The sequence below is a fragment of the Mangifera indica genome, chromosome 13 (assembly GCF_011075055.1).
Source record: "Mangifera indica cultivar Alphonso chromosome 13, CATAS_Mindica_2.1, whole genome shotgun sequence".
Lineage (NCBI taxonomy): Eukaryota > Viridiplantae > Streptophyta > Magnoliopsida > Sapindales > Anacardiaceae > Mangifera > Mangifera indica.
In genome coordinates, this window is record NC_058149.1 from 15,052,146 (window position 1) to 15,069,905 (window position 17,760).

Sequence of the window (17,760 nt, forward strand, 5' to 3'; positions counted from 1 at the left end):
TGACCAAGTCAAGCCTGATATAATTAAAACTAGAAATTTATTCACGTCTAGTCCAGTATTCCCAATTGGCATATTAACAAACGAAGTGACAACTGAAACTGAGACAAATAGGCATTATTAACAAATAATTAATAAAAATTATTCTACCACTGCAAAATTTCCAAGAAAACCGTCCACCGTTGATACATTTTGACTCTAAACAAACGAGTAGTGAAGCTCACTCTACTTGACAGTGTTAATAATTCTATCTGTATGGTTTTATATTAAAGGTGAAAAGAAATTCAATTGAAAACACCAAATTGATAATTATCCATTTTATGATAGAACTAATATGATGTACTATAATATAATATAATCGGTTTGATATATTTTGACACACAACATTTTTTACATTACAATTGTATTCAATTCAAATTATGAATAGTCAATTGAAATGTAATCTATTTGGCAAATTCCCCAATCTAGTCTGGTTTCTTGATTGTAGGGACGGGTAACGGCTGTGAACAATTGACCAAAAACGGTGCCGACATTATTGGACCATTTGAATTAATCTAAACTAAACATTAATATGAACAAGTTAGCTCCATTCTTACGCTGCAATATTATTTTCAAAATTTTGAATTTTTTCTTTATTAAATTTTTGCTATTTTTTACTCCAGGAGATCTTTCATGACCAAACTGTCGTCCAATTTATTCGTTAGAAATATCGAAGACACCCCTAGTTTGGCCACCATCATAATATTCAAATACCATCTGGACGACGAACCGATATTTAAGTCAGACGAAAAGTCTAAACAGTGGCATGTCGTAAATGCTTGCCTTTAATTGGCACATTCTAGTACTTTGCTCAGTGATGAAAATAGTTGTTTTCCCCATTATCGAAGACCCCAAACTTTTACACGTGGCATGTCACTTGCCAAGGAAAGTTCTTAAACAAACGGCTCCTTCTTTGTCGCTTTGTGCAGTCCACACCATACCAGCCGTTGGATTGGATCACAATCCGTAACCGGCAAACTGTCAACCCGAAACCATAGTTATATACTAACCATAGTTAACTTATGGCACATCACCCTCCTTTCTTCATGTTAATTACCATCTGCCCTTCCCTTTCGAATCTATAAATTCAGCTTTCGAGACTCGCTAGGTTTGCCAAACTAGATAGCCCCAGGGGCCTTTCGGGAGAAAAAAAAAAAAAAAAACCTAAAGTCTTCTCTCTCTCTCTCTCTCTGTCCCTCTCTTTTTCTAATTTATTTTTCGGAAAAAGGAAATATTTCAAAAATGTCCACCTCGTCAACAAGAAGATCAAGCGGTCCAGTTCTGCGATCACTGTCGCCTTCCGGTAGATTCTGCACATCGCAAACTGCGAACTCTTACCTTTCATCATCGTCTTCGTCTTTTGCTTCTTCAACGAGTTCGAGCTTTTCTTCTCATTCGTCGACTTTCTTTCGTCATGACGACGACCATCACCACCATCACAGTCATCACAGATCTGCCTCTCCTACACGTGTCAATCTCAATACGAATGCTTCACTTTCTTCGTCAGCTGTTCGTTTCTCGATTGAAAGATCTATTTCTCCTAACAGATCGATTTCTGTTGCGAAGAAAAATAATCCGATCTCCTTTCAGAAAAGAACTTGTATGTGTTCACCTACGACTCACCCTGGCTCGTTCCGCTGTAGTCTGCATAAAAACACTGGCGTCAACCATCACGGTCATAGTAACGGATCTATGTCCTATGCCCCTAATCGTTTGAATATGAGAAGATCGGCTATGACAAACTCGCTGGTGAGGATCGGTGGTGTCGAAGGAGAGTTGATGAGGAGATCGTTGAGAGATTTGATTCGTCCTTCTTCGCATCATCAGAAGAGACGTGAGGGGTTCCAGCCAAGGCCTAGTCGACTTTCGATCATGTCCAAAGCTGACAACCTTTGAGTCTCATCACAGGTTGTTTCTCGATTTTGATATCTTTCATCTCCAATTCTGTCAATTCAAATTAACGTGGTGTGGAGCTGACGGATGATTCGAAGCGGTGGCTGAGTCAATTCGAGTGAGGAAGTTCTCCGGGACTGAGTCAATCAGGCAGAGTTTGCGTATGCTGCGAGATTGAATCCCTAGATTTTTGTCGGGACACATAGATTGACCCATTGTATATACTCATTTGCTATGGAAGGAGATATTCGGACATTAAATTTTACCAGCAAAAAATTAAACTCATAATTAATACGCTAATCTTAAAATTAATTTGAAAATTATAATTAATTCCAACCCAAACATGCCGAGAATATTGCTTTTGTGACGTTCCATACGTCGTTTATGTTTGCAGTGTCCGTCCGGGTATCCGTTAACCGTGCTGTTCAACGTTGACGGTGTCGGCCGCTGTTTCTTTTTACCTGGAACGTTACTCGTGCAGTTGGTTTCGCCGTTATCCTTCACCGTGTTGCTTGCTTCGTCCTCGGTGCTAGGTACATTTTTTATTCCATTATTTTTCTTTTATAATTAACATTTATTTATTTTATTTTCTTATTTTAATCGGTTAGCTGTGGCAGGTGGAGAAGTATCGTGGCGGTGAATTCGGACCTAGAAAATTTGGACTTTGGAAAAATTCTTTTAAGGACTTGAAATAAAATACATAGTTATATTGCCACCAGGCTCCCCGCGTCAAGCACAACTGGATTTCGAACTGGACAGAAAAACAATGAGGACCCACTTTAGGACTATTTCAAGGAATTCGATATAAGGGACGAGCCAGCCAGAGCTAGCTGGCTCTATAGAGTAGAAATAAATATTTCCAAAATAATGTTACTTCAAGATTGAAGAGCGTAAGCTGGGAAATATACTGTTTGACCGAATGCGAATTTAGAGTTTAGACATATAGGAAATTATGCAAGCGGTTGAAAGACTTAAATCGGAAGATTTTACGTGATTCAAAGTTGCAACCAACATGAAAAGGATAGCATGTTATGTGGCGTTCACATGAAGTGTTTGAGCGGATGAATGCACAGTAAAGAATGCCGAAATATTCAATTTACTATTGATTTGGTTGTCACAAGCTTTGATTGTTTTTATACCCGATCATGGTGACTTGTGAAATATTCAATTTGAATTTGAGTTTAAAATGAAAGTTATAAAAAAAAGAATTCTTGCTTAGGAGTCATTGAGCCATCAAACTTCAACTAACTTAAAATTTTAATTTAAATTTAATTTGTTTGGTCCAAAAATCGATTTGAATGTAGCCAGCCCAATTCAAATCCACCCCTTTCAATAACTCCAAGATATTGTATCGGCAATATGCCCCACGGAGTGCAAGCCACGTTTTTGTAGATTCTTCTTTCATCCCTGGCATTTATTTTCTTTCCTCCACTCGGTAGGTTTAACTTCCAAGCTAACTTGTATTATTTATTCCTTTATCTTCAATTTTCAAAGAATCATTTTCTTACTTTTTTTTTTTTTTCCCTTTTCAAATTCATTTTATATTAATAAAATGAGATATGGAGTGGATACGAATCAAAACATAAAAGTTTCATCAATTTATTGTAATGATGAATCAAACTAATAGCTTGTTATATGAGTTTTAAAACAGAAAAAATAAAAATAAAAACAAAAACTCTAGTAGGCCCGTGAAAGAGGTCTTTACAACCACTATATCACAATGACGGTGGCCCATGAAACAAATTCTCGTAGATAAAGGACATGTAAATCCGATAATGAAATCTAATTTTAGTCTGCATGATATAGTAAAGTTATTGAGATATGTATAGTTTTTTATTTGTATAATATAATATAAATATATTATAAGATATTAATAATTATGGTGTAAATTATAATCCAAAATATTTCAGTAAGAAGGAATAATGTTAATCTGATTCGACTCACCATAACATATGGCCCTATGAGAATGTTGTAACGTTCAAATGTGAGTGTGTCTCATCGAAAGCTTCTAAGACAAGTTTACCAGTGGTGCCGACATATTTCTTGTTTTGTATTTCAAACTTGCTTTTTGTGGTTATGGAATTCAACAAAGGGACAGACGAGTTTGCGAGCAAGCTTGACATCGCATTGGACAATAAAATGTCATTATTTAGGATTGCATGTGGGCATGTGAGTCGTGGACCAAGCTTGTATAATTTGATGAATATGTGGCAGTGGTACTCTCAAGAGATAAGGATGGAAGTTGAGCCTTGAGGTTAACCCAAATTTGTCGGTTGGATAACGTAGTTGTTACTGTTTCAAGAAAAAAATTCCAAGGGGTGATGGGAGCGTTTTTAAAGATAAAAATTTGGAGGGGGAGTAAATTATTAGTTTTTACTATTTAGAAAAGAAAAATATAATAATTTTTATATATTTTTAATATTATTAATAAAATAATAGTTTTATTTTTTTGTATAATAAAAATTTGTTATTTTAATTGGTTAATGAGTAAGATTTTAGATTTTTAAAATTTTTTAAATGTAATTTTGGAATCGTGAATAGGAAATAGTCCTTTGGCCCTTTTTTTTTTTTTTTTTTCCGTTTGGAATCTATCGGTGTAGCATACTTCATGCAAAGGACGGTTGGTATGAGCATGATAAAGCTAAAAAGAGAAGATACGCCGCCGTTTCCTGACTGAAACTAAACAGCAATTCAAGAACAGAACGTTTTCGTTTCTCCGCACTTTCAATCTCCATTGAATCTCATCATGATTTTTCTCGGAAGATCTGCAACGTCCCTCACGTAACTGTCTCTAATCCAACGTCTCCAAATACGCTACTTGTCCGTCCCGCCACAATATCCATCCTCTTCACTGCCTCTAATCAAAGCCGTAAACAGTGACAAAGATCATGGTTCTCGGATGAGATGGTTAGCCGGTATCACTATTGGCTCTAGCCTGGGAATACTTTACTGGTCTTACGCTTCTAATTCAGAATTTACGAAGCAGTTATTGACTTTCTCTGACTGTTCAACGTCAACGATGAAAGATGAATCCACGGAGGATCATGATCTCGGTTCTCTCAGTAGTTCCTTATCTCGCAAACTTCCACTTCCTGATTAGAGCTCTGCCTTTCTCTTCGGAGGTGATAATAATTAATTAATAATGTAAAAAAAATTAAAGAAATGAAAATTGTATATATTAAGTGTTGATTATTTTGGATGATTTGATTGCAGAGGCATACAGGCGAAAGGTTTTCTTCAATTATGAAAAGCGAATGAGGCTGCGAAGTCCTCCAGAGAAGGTAATTTCATTTTAGTGTTTATGAAACTCCTCAAGTTCTGACTTCACATGGCGATTTAAAGTTTTTGTTGATAGTATTCGATGTGTTTGCTTGAATCAATGGAAACTTAAAACAAAAGAAAAAACGAAGGGAGTAGTGCTACACTTATGAATGAAATATACAAATTGGCTTGAACTGCCATTGTTGTTACCGGTTGTTCTGGTTATATCTATATACTGTTGGTTCATAAGTGTAGTCTTTGTGCTTTATTTATTTATTTATTTTTTGGGTGTGGGTTTTCATTACTATGATGATTGTTCTTCAGGTAAATTATATGATTGTGGATTGTGAGATTGGTTTTAGAGCGTGAGGCAGGCAGAGTTCAGTGTCTTGCTTCTTTTATTATGAGATACATGTTAAATCTATGCTCATTTTTTTTTTTTTTTTTTTGTGTGGTAGACTTGGTTATGAAACACTAGAGGTTTAGGATGTTGGTGTTGATTTTTCATTTAGAAATTCGGCTGACTAATGGAGACACTGTGTAATCATTGACCGAAGGTCTTTGAGCTCTTTGCAGTATGATCAGTGGAAGGAGAATTACTTATGACACCAGCAGATTTAATGAGGGCAGTTGTTACTGTTTTTCCTTCATCTGAATCAAACATTATCAGAGATGGATATTTACAAGGGGAAAGGAGTCCAGGGGATTTACGTTGTGCTCCTTCAAAATTTTTCATGCTTATTGATTTGAATAATGATGGACTTACATCATTCAAAGAGTAAGTTGCCACTTTAGTAGATCATGTTGTGGAGCAAATATTGAGATCCCTTCTGTATAAGTCTCCTTTTTGAGTTTTAATTTTGTTTTATATTCTTGGAACAGGTACATCTTTTGTGTAACACTACTTAGCATACCAGAATCAAGCTTTTCTTTGGCCTTCAAGATGTTTGACATTGACAACAATGGGTTTGTTTCCACAAAAATCTACCATCAGAAATTAATCTCCATATTTCTTTAATATACATTTGCTGATTTATTTTGTAGATTCATGTGTCATATCATATAAAAGAGCAGGCTTTAACTTGTTATCGATAAGGTGACAAGGCCTTAATTGTATTTTCTCCATTGACTTGGTAGAATGGAAAATTCTTTTTTGATTCTTTACTCCATCTTTGGTTTTATGTTCTTGTGAGCATTATCCCGAATGATGAGGCTCACTAGGAGAACTCAAATTGAACAAATGTAAAGTACTGTTTATGGCCTATCAGTATTCATATTTTCATTGATTTTCTCCTCCTTTGCTATTCTCTTCTCTTGAATATTTTTCTTTGATTCCTGTTATTTGTTACAGCCAGAGTGGATGAATGAATGCAACTACCAGTTTTGTTTTTTGAAACTTAGGAAATCATCTTGTTGTACCTGTAGATGCATGAATATATGTGTCACCATCCATTGTAAATGAAATAACTATATTCACTCCACTCATATGATGCATTTAGGAATTGAAATACATTCTTTCTTAACTGCTGGTATTACTGCAAAATGCATAACCACTTTGGGATAGCTGTAGTTTAATAATCATTAATGCACTCTCTAGCTTACTGCCTTTTCCCTTTTTTGTGTTTATTCCCTTTTTTGTTATCATTAGTATGCAGGGAGATTAATAAGGAAGAATTTAAGAAAGTAATGGCTTTGATGCGAGCACATAACAGACAAATGGCTCTCCACAGGGAAGGACTTTGTATTGGGCTAAAGGTTAATGTTCTGTGGAAAATGGAGGTTTGATAGAACTTTTTTTTTGGGGTAAAAATGGAGATGGACGTCTTAAACATGATAAATTTGTTGAATTTATGAGAGATTTGCATTATGAAGTAAGCTTTGTTCCCTCTTCTTTCTTTCTTGTTGTGGAACTTGTCCAAATTATGATACTTTTTAAAATTTTTTTAACCATCTGCCGTACCGAACCTCAAAATTTAATGTTATATTTATCTATCAAATTGCGACTGATTTTTGTGTTGTAGTTCAAAGAATAATTCATTCTATATTGTAGATGCTGGTATTGGAATTTGCTCATTATGATTATAAATAACGAGGAACCATATCAGCTGAGGACTTTGCATTGTCTATGGTTGCTTCGGCGGATATGGGCAACATAAACAATTTGCTTAATCCTGTTGACGGATTAAAGAGCGAGCCTCATCTTAGAGAAAGACGCATTACATTTGATGAGTTCAAAAGTTTAGCAGAGCCAAGGAGAAAGTTGCAGCCTTTTTCTTTGGCCCTTTCTAGTTACCGGGAAGTAAATGGCCTCTTGTCACAGAAGGACTTCCAACGAGCTGCATCCCATGCAAGACACTAGTTAGATCACTACTTATTACTTTGTTTCTCTTTCTGAGTTCCTAATTGTTTTAAAAAATTTAAGAAACGAATAAAATTAGGCCAAACGACTATTTCCCACCCAAACTATGTTGAATTCTCAAAGTTTTCCACATTAATTTTGAAAATATTATTTACCCACCAATGAGCCGTTAAACTTAACTGAGTCCGTTGGTCATATTATTCTCTCTCCCCCCCCCCTCCCAAACTCTAAAAACTAACACTTTCCCCTCAACCCAAGTTTTTAAAAACTGCATTTTCCCCCCTAGGGTTTCCAAACTTTAGATCCAAATTTTCTGACGACGACCAACGATCTCCAAGCACCTACTCTCCCTCTCCGACGACCCCTTCTTTCGGTTGTACACTTCCAACGCTCCTAGGCGTCTTCGTTGACGAAAACGACGCGTCTTTGTCTACGACGACGCCTAGGAGAGGAAGACGCCGCACGGTCGGAAAGAGGAGATGTCGGGGAGGAAGAGACGTCACCTGGAGATCGTCGGTCGTTGTTGGAAAATTCAATCCAAAAGTTTGAGAATTCAGGGGGGGGGGGAATGTAGTTTTTAAAAACTCGGGTTGGGGGGAAAGTGTTAGTTTTTAGAGTTTAAGAGATTAAATTTAAGTTTATTTTTAATATTACAGATAAAATAACGATTTTACCCTTGAATCCGTCAATCAGACATTTTTTTTAACAACTCATGCGTAAATAAATGAGTTTTCCAAAGTTAACGAGCAGGAATTTACAAAAAAAACATACCTTGGATGGGAAATAGTCCTTTGGCCATAAAATTATTATAAATATTTCAGAGATCCCGCGTATAGTGACCGCTCTGTAGCAATATTACAATTAAAGAATCTGTTTGAAATTTCAGATAATAAAACTCTGTGTTTGGATACTAATAATAATAATATATCGTTATGTTATTAGATAATTTTAAATTAATAATAAATTAATATTTAATTATATAATAATATATTATTATTATTATTATTCATTATAAACGCATATAGTATTACTTAATTTCATATACCAGTAGTTTCAGGTTATTTTGACTGAGTGGTCTTGTGCTGATAGATATCAGGTCCGACAATGTGATGGAGATCATTTTCCATGTGTTCGACACAAATTGTGATGGAAATGCGCAGAAGAGTTTGTTAGAGTTTTTCACAAACCGTAAAAAGGATATTGCTCAATTTGTTGAGATCGGAATCATGGGATTTTTATTTTGCTGTGTAAACCGTGCAAATAACTGCTACCTTGGACGATTGCTATGTTAATCCATATGTTCTGCGTGCGTGCAACTAAAATTATATGTATAAACAACAAATATTAATGTGTTGTGAAAACGAATTATTATATAATTAAATTTTACTTTATAAATCTTTGAAACCTATGTCCAAACTTTGCTTAAATCTACATTTTTCTAAAAACCCCAATTTAAATTATAAAGTAAAATTCACATCGGTATTAATACAAAAATTAATACGTATTATTATTAAATATAATTTTATTATATTCTATAAATGCTTTTGCTATCTGCACCATAACCTTCAATACATGTAAATATCTGTTAACAAAAAATCTAGGTGATGTCTTTGAAAAGTTTGCTTGCTCCACCTTTTTTAAATTCCCTTCTAGTTAACAAGACCAACTTGATACTGATTCAAATTTGAAAAAAAAACAGTTCAAGATCGATTTGAGATTAATGATCTGAAGTTTAAACTCGATTTAAAAACAATTTATAATGGATTCAATTCTATGTAGAAAAATTACTAGCTAATTTGTCCCGACTACCATATTATTAGGTGAAATGATTATTATTTTTTTTTCAAATTCTAAATTGTCTAAATAAGTTAATTAAAAAAATGTTTATATATATAGTATTATTCATAAAATAACCCTCACAAAGCTGAAAAGGAAGATCCTAAGTTCAATTATCAGTATCAATATATAAACAGGGAATCTGCAATGTTATTAATGCAAATGCAAATAGTAAATTAGACACTCAATTCAAAGGACATTAATTTGCTTAATGTTACCGTACGAGTAAATCCACATGGTTTCATACAGCTTCAGCTTCAAGCATCTACCCTCGCTGCAGCAGATGCATAACTTACACTGCTGTCTCTCGTACTTTTGCATTGGCTTGATTGCTCGTATCGAAGGAATTTGATTTTTATCTTTGTTGAGCAGTGCCTTAACATCTGAAAACATTGAATGAAAATTTAGTAAAAAGTTGGGAAAATCAATTGATCTTGGTGATTATGAAATATCTCAAATAGAACTAATCCATACACTACTAAGCAAGGTTTAATTTTCCCCACAACAATTTACAACTACGAATGAAGCATAGATACAAAAGAGAATCTTTTCTAAAGGAGTTGGATATTTGGCTGAAGGCCAAAAAGATTCGATGACAAGCCCTTCTTGTAAATTCCAAGAGAAGTTAAGGCACTTACGTGGAGAAAGACACTAATTGGATGGCGTCCACAAATTGTGTTGTCATACTCCAATAAATACTGTTTGAATGCATCTGGATCTCCTGTTTCTATTATATCCATGCCCATTTTGTCCAATGCCTCGATAGATTTGTGTATGGCCCCATATTTCTTGTCATAGTGCAGATAGTTGAACCTAAAACCAAGGGCATAAACTAGATTCTGTGAAAGAATCAAGTTTTGACTAAACACTCCATGGATACATTGTGTGAATAACCAATTTGCATAAACCTCATGTTATATATCCATCCAAAGATTATGGATTCTTCAAATATATAAGATCACTCGCTCTTTTGTTGGTTGCTAAACAAAAGAAAATCCTAAGATTCATAGAGTACAGAGGACTCTTGTTAACCAAGTATTTTTCTTCTTTTGAAACAGTAGCTCCCATGTAATTTTAAAAAGGTTAACATTTAATAGAGCAATGCAACATTAAATGTAAGAAATGGTCTGTGTCATGTACTGGTAATAGGACTACAGAACAGTTCTGATTACAAGAAAACTTGATCCCAATCTACATGTTTATATCAATATTACATGTGGGCACAAGGTGAATCTGAAGGTGAGATCTAAAAGAGTAAAATAACCTCCCACTAAGATACATAGGTATATAATACAGATATCTAGGAAGGTAAAGAAAATAATTTAAATGTCAATTTAACAACAAAGAATTAATGTTATAGCAGATTTGTGAATGGAACATACCGGGAACCCCAGTGACAAAAATCTGAGGATATGGAGAAGAAATTACTTGGATCATCCACATATTTGGCTAACAACCTTCCATACATTGCTTCATTTTCAACATTCAGAGCACCAACAAGAATGGGCACAACTTTTACTGGGTACCTACATTCGTATTAACAAAGTCATCCACAGAAGGGGCAAAAAACTAAAAAGGAATGTCAACAGAAATTAACAATAACACATTAATTACCCCTCAAATAGTTTTGCAAGATATGGCAAGTGCATTTCCATGCTATGTTCAGCTTCATCAACACGAATATCCATCAATTCAAACTTCCCTGTAGCTTTTAGCTCCTCATTGACTGAGATTCAAAAATAAATGTCTGTCAATATTGTCTAAAAAAGACTAATTAGGACATGCAGATGTTAGATAGGTAGGAATAAAAATGATGATACCTTGCAAATCAATAGGTAGGTCACCTAAAGGAGTCCTGTAAACCGTGGCTGTAGAAAGAGCACACTTTGATGTGTAATAGTGATGAGATGGTCCAAGAAGAAATACCCGAGAACTGAAATTGTAAATATTTGCACATATTAGCACAAAACCCGGCAGCTAAACTAAATAGACAATTTTGTAGAGAATTGGTCAACTGACAGACAAGTACTATACTAGAGCATGTTCATCTCACGTTAGAACTGCAAGCATGTACCAGATGATGGTTTGTTAGAACCTATGTTTAGTAAACAAAGTGTGAGTAGAAGATTAACAAGAAAAATACGCACATGTTAGTTGGGTCTATGTTTCCAAATGCATAGGCAGCAGCACGACCTGAATATGAGTAACCTGCATGTCTACACTCCGAATTCAACACCCAAAAAAAAAAAAAAAGAAAAGAGAGAGATAAACAAGATAATCCTGCTGCACTACATTTAATTACTTTGATGCTTTAAGAGAAAACAGAATAAAAGTCCATATCAACTTACGGAGCAATCACGGCTCTTACATCTGAAGATTTGGGCAGCCCAGCTTCCCTAAGCCAACCATCAAGCTCTTCTCCTAATCTTTTAGCTGAAAAAGAGACAGAAAAGAATAATAAAAATTACATTGATTGCTAACATTGAATCAGCATTTTGCAAATGAACCTGAGAGGATTGGAGATGCAAGTCTCTGATTTTCTTCAAGAAGATGATTTACAATTCTAAATCTATGCTTCAAAACACAGCCTTAATCTATTCCTAATCTTTAGGACAAAAAAATTAAGTCAAAGTAGAGAATTACATTACCAAAGTATTCTTTTCACCAACAAAACAAGTCAGTGTCAAGTATGATGCAATTGAGTAAAGTGTGAACCAATGCTGTCGTAGCAGTGCACAGCTAATAAAATTAATTGCAAATGAAACATTGTTTGTGATATTAAACAGAAAGATTTCATTTTCTTCCGTTGTTTTAACTTTTACCTCCATCCCAAACTATTCAACAACAGTAAAAACTTCTTCCACAACATGCCAACATCAATTGTCTGTTTTACCTTCTGTTATACCAGGAAAAAAATCATTTTTCCATCACAGGTAACTTTAACTACTTATTTTCCTCGTAAAATAAAGTTACACAGTAATTCTTTTAATTATAAAACTATATATGTAAAAAAATATGTTTAGTTCTTCATTCAATTCAAAATCACTCAAATCACGTATTAACATATGTATAAGTTAGTAATCATAGTATATTTTTCATTTAATAGTTTCTGTTCCTCAATTTCCAGAACAATCACAAAAGTTTTCATCGTCAACTGAAATCCTTAACTAAGAAATCAGAACGACAGGCTTTAAGTAGAGAATCTAGTTCGAAATTGAAGTGAGTGTATGACTGGAAGACTTACAATTATCGGTATACCATGAGCCTGCATGCGATGCTCTTCTAACTTTCTCCATTCCGATCAAAACAAACCGAACCCTAATTTTGAAGAAGGAGAAGATTGAGATTACTCAAGAATGTGCTTTTGCTTTTTCTCCGCTCTTCTTCTCTATAAATAATACAACGATTAGGCGCTTTTTAGATTCTGCTTCCAACCTCCTCCAAGCCGTCAATATGGTGATAGGGATATCCTGCATCTCACATACATTACTATTCGTGCATATGACCTCTGCATCTGCCACGTTGCAACCATTTTTCATCAATTTCACTTCTCTTTGTGCATGAATATGGAGGTGGCTTGATTGGGTTTCCTTTGTTTGAGTTTTGCTTAGTTCGAATTTTATCCTTATTGGACTAAACAAAAACTTTTAATATCTATATATTTTAATTTTGTGTAAACAAATTGGTTTCTAATTTGAATATTACAATTTTAAAACATGCAAAAATTAAAATTATTTCAGAGTATAAAAACATGTCACCAATTCGCCTAGCCCGGTCCGGTATAAAAACATTGAAAGATAGGTATGCCATCAATTGAATATGAAAAAGTTACACAGCCGGCTAATATCATACATAGCCTTCAAGGTTAAGTTGAAATTGATGAAGCCATAATTGTCTTCCTTCCAGCCCAAGTCCTCTGACCTGCCGGCGTAAAACACAATACATAAATGGCCACCAGCTTTATTTCTGAGTATGCAACTGAATTCAATATCAAACTGTTCAAAATTTCCCATCAAAATGAATCCATGAAACAATTACACTGCCATACAACACCCAAAAATTGTTACAATCTAAAATAAATTATGGACCAATCAAATCTTATACCCACCATCTCAACTTCTCAAACAATTCAAATCATATATATTCTACATCAATACTCAAAAACTATGAAAAACCAACCAATTACACTGTAAATGAATTCCCTCCCCCAAAAAAATATTGGGGATAGAATAAAATTGACATGAACGGCCTTACAGCCAGTCACAAACTCATTTCTATAAAACTGACACTTGGCTCGCTGCCCCCAAAACATCGAGCTTGACATAGATTGTCTTGAAGAAAAATAAACACCTGAAATCAAGAGCAAAGACCAAAGGGTTACACTCAATTCAATCAACATGTAACTTATATGTTCAACCAAAAGGGAACAAACAAGTGAGCAGTTCCTTTAGCACAGACTACTTGTATAAATATCACAGAAACTCTAACCTAGAGTCAAATTTGTCCACACAGCTCTGTAAAATCACTACTGAGAAACATGTGAACTACAAACTAATTGTTATAAAAAACCCCAATCCAGTAATTCCATAGTTGACGGAAACATGCCTTTTGTTATGGATGAACTTTCAGAAATTTTAATATATGCTTCATATAAACCTAACATATAGTAGTATGTTACTGTTTGATGTTACATCAGCCATAATGCCTCATCACCATTGGTAAGACAACTGTCAAAAAGTTAAAAAAGACAAGGTAATGGAGAAATCCTATCATTCAACAAGAGTAATGATAGACATAGTCTTACCTATATAAGATTCAAACAATGTAGCTCTTGAAAAATGAACGAAAGAAATAGCAGCATTTATTTAATGCCCTTAAAAGAATAGCCAACCAAAAGCCAAAAGTTTCACATATTTTCCAACATATAATGAAGTCTAGGAGCCCGCCGACGAAACAGTGGCTCTAGTCGGAAAGATGGAACACCAATCTGCCACCTCTTAGCATCATACATCTCATTCCATGCCTGCACTATCTCATCTATTTTGAAGCCTAAACCTGAAAAATTCGGACAGTGGTTAGATGTTTCAACTTACAGAGCTCTCAAAAGTTGAAGATGAAAACAATTCGAATGAGTAACATGAATGTAAAAGTATTTTGTTTACCTTCCAGTGCATCTTGATTAGAGCAATGGTTCTTTATCATGACAGCTACATCTGTTGGAGAAGCTCCAGCAAGTTCAAACTTTTCAACCGCAACCTCCAAACATTCTTCCCAAGTTGGAAGCTCTATCTTATACTCAACAACAGATCGCTCATACAATAAGGTACCCCACAATAGATATATCTGTGAACTCATATTTGTAGCCAGCTCTGCAGCTTCTTCTGGAGATGCATCTTTAAGCAATCCATCCAACCCCAATTTCTGCAACTCATCTTTATATTTGTCAAATTTGGATAGACCATTCAGACGCTGCTCCTCCATCTCCTCCCACATCAGCATGCCCTTCTCCATGCTGTCCTCAGCCTTGTTATAAAGCTCCAGGACCTCCTGGGAAGGCCCACTCTCTAAATCAATCTTGCTCCCAATTGCATGGTACCAGCAAAGCTTTGCTTGCTCAAACTGTTGTAGCCCAAGAGCAAGAAGTCCTTCATAGAAGTCCGGTTTGATCTTCAGAGCTTCTTCATACCTGATTCCTGCCTTAATGTACTCATTTTTGGCCCACTCATATGCAGTGTTAGCCAACACAAGTATGGATTCTCGAGTAGCATCTTCTGGGAAAAAGATCCGTCTCCTTGCCTTCGACATGTGAACATTTCCCCAATTGAACAATGCAAGCGCTGCCATCTCTTGGAACTTATCAGCAGCAATTTCAAAAAGTTCCTGAGATTCTTCATCTGTTGCAGCATCCTCCATTGCCTCAGAATATAACTTCATTCCAAGTTCATGAAGATCCAAATAGGCATCAGAATCAAACCCCACATGGTTTTTAAACAGTCGGGCGAACTGAATAATCCAATCCTCTATGCAAGTCAAATCTTTTTTATCCTCTACAACTGTCTCCACCTCCCCATTCTCAACAACATTAATTGGTTCCTGTTTACTGTCAGGCATCTCTTCCTGATTTCCCATGCACTCATAAGCAGGTTCTTGATCAGGACTAACTTCAGAGATATACAATCTAAGAGAAACATGTGAATCACCCAAAAGTTCAGCATATCTCAGCTCATCAGTAGTGGTAATTGTGACCAAATCACCTTCCTGATCCTTATATTTCACAAGAACACCCTTCAAGCTTGGAAACCTATCCTGCACTATGTCCCTCACCAATCTAATGCTGCAATTCACTGGCAACTGTGCCCACCTTATATCATCCCCAAACACCAATTTCACCGTCTTAATAATCACTTTTTCTTCCTTACTAACAGCTTTTGTCACCTCAGCCTCTTCCTCTACAACGTTACGAATAATCTTTTTATCCTTAGCATCACTCACTTTCTTATCCTGAACCTTCACATCATTCTTACAAGCCACTTCTTCACCCCTGACATCACTAACCTTCTCCCCCATGATGGCCTTGTTATCCTTTTTCTTCTCCTCATTTTTACCACCCTTTTTCTTCTTTTTCAACTTTTCTTTCACCACTCTACGCAAACGAGAGGCACCTTGAATCTCCACACTATTATCCAAACCAATTTCTTTAACTTTCTCATCAATATCGATCCCCTTCTCAATCATACTCTTCTTAACACTTTCTAAAATCTCTAACGCAGTCAAATTATTAGGTTCCATACTCAAAACATTATGAACATCCCTCAATGCAAAATCCAACCGATTCAATTCCTGATAACACTTAGCTCTCTTCAGCAAAGCTTTACTATACTTAGGTGAAACCTCTAAAGCCAAATTACACTCATTAATTGCACGTGGGTACTCGCCCAATCCCATTTGAATATAACAAGCAGCCATATTACTTCTCAAATAAGCAACATCAATATGATTTTTAGGCAACAGTTTAAGAGCTTTTTCAAACTTTAACATGGCGCCTTCATGGTCACGTTTTTGAAAGAGTTTGTTACCTTCTTCTTTAAGCTCCTGTGACATGCTTATGAACATCGCCGTGTCTTCATCAAAAGCTTTTGAGCTGGGTCGGTCCGTCATCGTTCTGGTTAACTTAGCTTTGGTGTCACCGTGTTTCGGTGTGGATACTGAACCCGTCTCTTGATTCTTCTTCTTCCCAGTTGGCTTACCCATAATTGATTTTTACAAATTTAATTTTAATTTAAAAGTAAAACACCCGTTTGAATTACAGAAACCCTATATTGATTAAAAGGAAACAAAGAGATTAGGGGGGAAAATGGAATACGAGGAGGACAAACAGAACAGACATTTCTTTAGGGTTTCGTTGAAGTCAAATTTCCCTGAGATATGCTAAACCGCCATCACTATCGATGGAAGCGCGTGAGAAGCTAATATTATTTTATTTATTCATATTCTTATTGAGGAAGAAAGTGGGTTGTGGGAGCGTTTCTATCGCAGACAGAGCTGGCAATTTTGATTTTCCAACCTTGGCTATCCCATCCTGTGTTTAAGTAATCCTCGATCGTGGGTATCACTACCCTGGAATATTCCACATGTTTTCTTTCATATAATATAGGGGAAAGGACTATTTCCTACCTATTGTTTTACCCTATCTCAAAAACATATCCACGTCAGATGAAAAATCTAAACATTCATCCATCTTTAAATCGTCATTAAATTTTTCGTTAAATAGAGGGGTAAAATCGTTATTTTACTATTTACGTTTCAGTGATATAATTTTATCGTATTTTCTCCATCCGATTTTAAAAGTTAAAGTTTACCCCCATCTTTAAACTTTGAAAAGAGACTTTCACCCCCCCAAATCCCTAATTTTTTTTTACTTTCCCTCCGGCCACCGACAATGACCTGGCTGGAGGGAAAGTGACGAGCGCTCTTCCATTCTCTGGATGACGCTTGTCCCTTCTCTGGATGACGAAACGTCATCCAAAGATCTAGACGACGCTTCGTCGTCCAAAGATCTGGACAACGATTCATCCAGAATGGAGCGTCGTCCAATGGTCAACCTCTGGACGAAAACTTCTTCGCCGTTGCCGGAAAAAGTGGCTGCATTTCAAGGGGGAAAAGTGAATTTTTTAAAACTTAATTTAGGGGACAAATGTTAATTTTTCAAATTAATGGAGGGAAAATGAGACAAAATTTTAATTATTTAATATTATTGATAAAATAACAAATTTGCCCCTTCATCTAACAGAAAATATGTGGATGGATGCAAATAGATTAAATTTTGGATGAGTATTTAGGTTTTTCATCTTATGTGGGTATGCTTTTAAGATAGG

At 35.5% G+C, this 17,760-nt stretch overlaps 3 protein-coding genes and 1 pseudogene across 4 annotated transcripts; 2 read left to right on the forward strand and 2 right to left on the reverse strand.

The window, feature by feature from the left end:
- Nucleotides 1-811: 811 nt before the first annotated feature.
- LOC123194232 (uncharacterized serine-rich protein C215.13-like) lies at nucleotides 812-2,189 on the forward strand. The gene is made up of 2 exons (XM_044607385.1): nucleotides 812-838; nucleotides 1,159-2,189. The coding sequence occupies exons 1-2, from the start codon at nucleotides 812-814 to the stop codon at nucleotides 1,930-1,932; spliced, it is 801 nt and encodes a 266-aa protein (XP_044463320.1). The 3' UTR covers nucleotides 1,933-2,189.
- Nucleotides 2,190-4,466: 2,277 nt separating this feature from the next.
- LOC123194492 lies at nucleotides 4,467-8,859 on the forward strand (annotated as a pseudogene).
- Nucleotides 8,860-9,474: 615 nt separating this feature from the next.
- Nucleotides 9,475-12,804, reverse strand: LOC123194494 (protein MEMO1-like). 2 transcript variants are annotated; one of them, XM_044607709.1, is made up of 8 exons: nucleotides 12,630-12,802; nucleotides 11,734-11,818; nucleotides 11,533-11,601; nucleotides 11,206-11,318; nucleotides 11,000-11,111; nucleotides 10,768-10,911; nucleotides 10,024-10,198; nucleotides 9,475-9,768 (listed from the first exon to the last, which is right to left on the reverse strand). In XM_044607709.1, the coding sequence occupies exons 1-8, from the start codon at nucleotides 12,679-12,681 to the stop codon at nucleotides 9,643-9,645; spliced, it is 876 nt and encodes a 291-aa protein (XP_044463644.1). In that variant the 5' UTR covers nucleotides 12,682-12,802; the 3' UTR covers nucleotides 9,475-9,642. The 2 variants fall into 2 exon arrangements, with proteins under 2 accessions (XP_044463644.1, XP_044463645.1); XM_044607710.1 differs by lacking the exon at nucleotides 11,533-11,601 and having other exon boundaries at nucleotides 12,630-12,804.
- Nucleotides 12,805-13,368: 564 nt separating this feature from the next.
- Nucleotides 13,369-16,927, reverse strand: LOC123194493 (protein PHOX1-like). The gene is made up of 3 exons (XM_044607708.1): nucleotides 14,548-16,927; nucleotides 14,190-14,440; nucleotides 13,369-13,735 (listed from the first exon to the last, which is right to left on the reverse strand). The coding sequence occupies exons 1-2, from the start codon at nucleotides 16,634-16,636 to the stop codon at nucleotides 14,292-14,294; spliced, it is 2,238 nt and encodes a 745-aa protein (XP_044463643.1). The 5' UTR covers nucleotides 16,637-16,927; the 3' UTR covers nucleotides 13,369-13,735; nucleotides 14,190-14,291.
- Nucleotides 16,928-17,760: the final 833 nt, after the last annotated feature.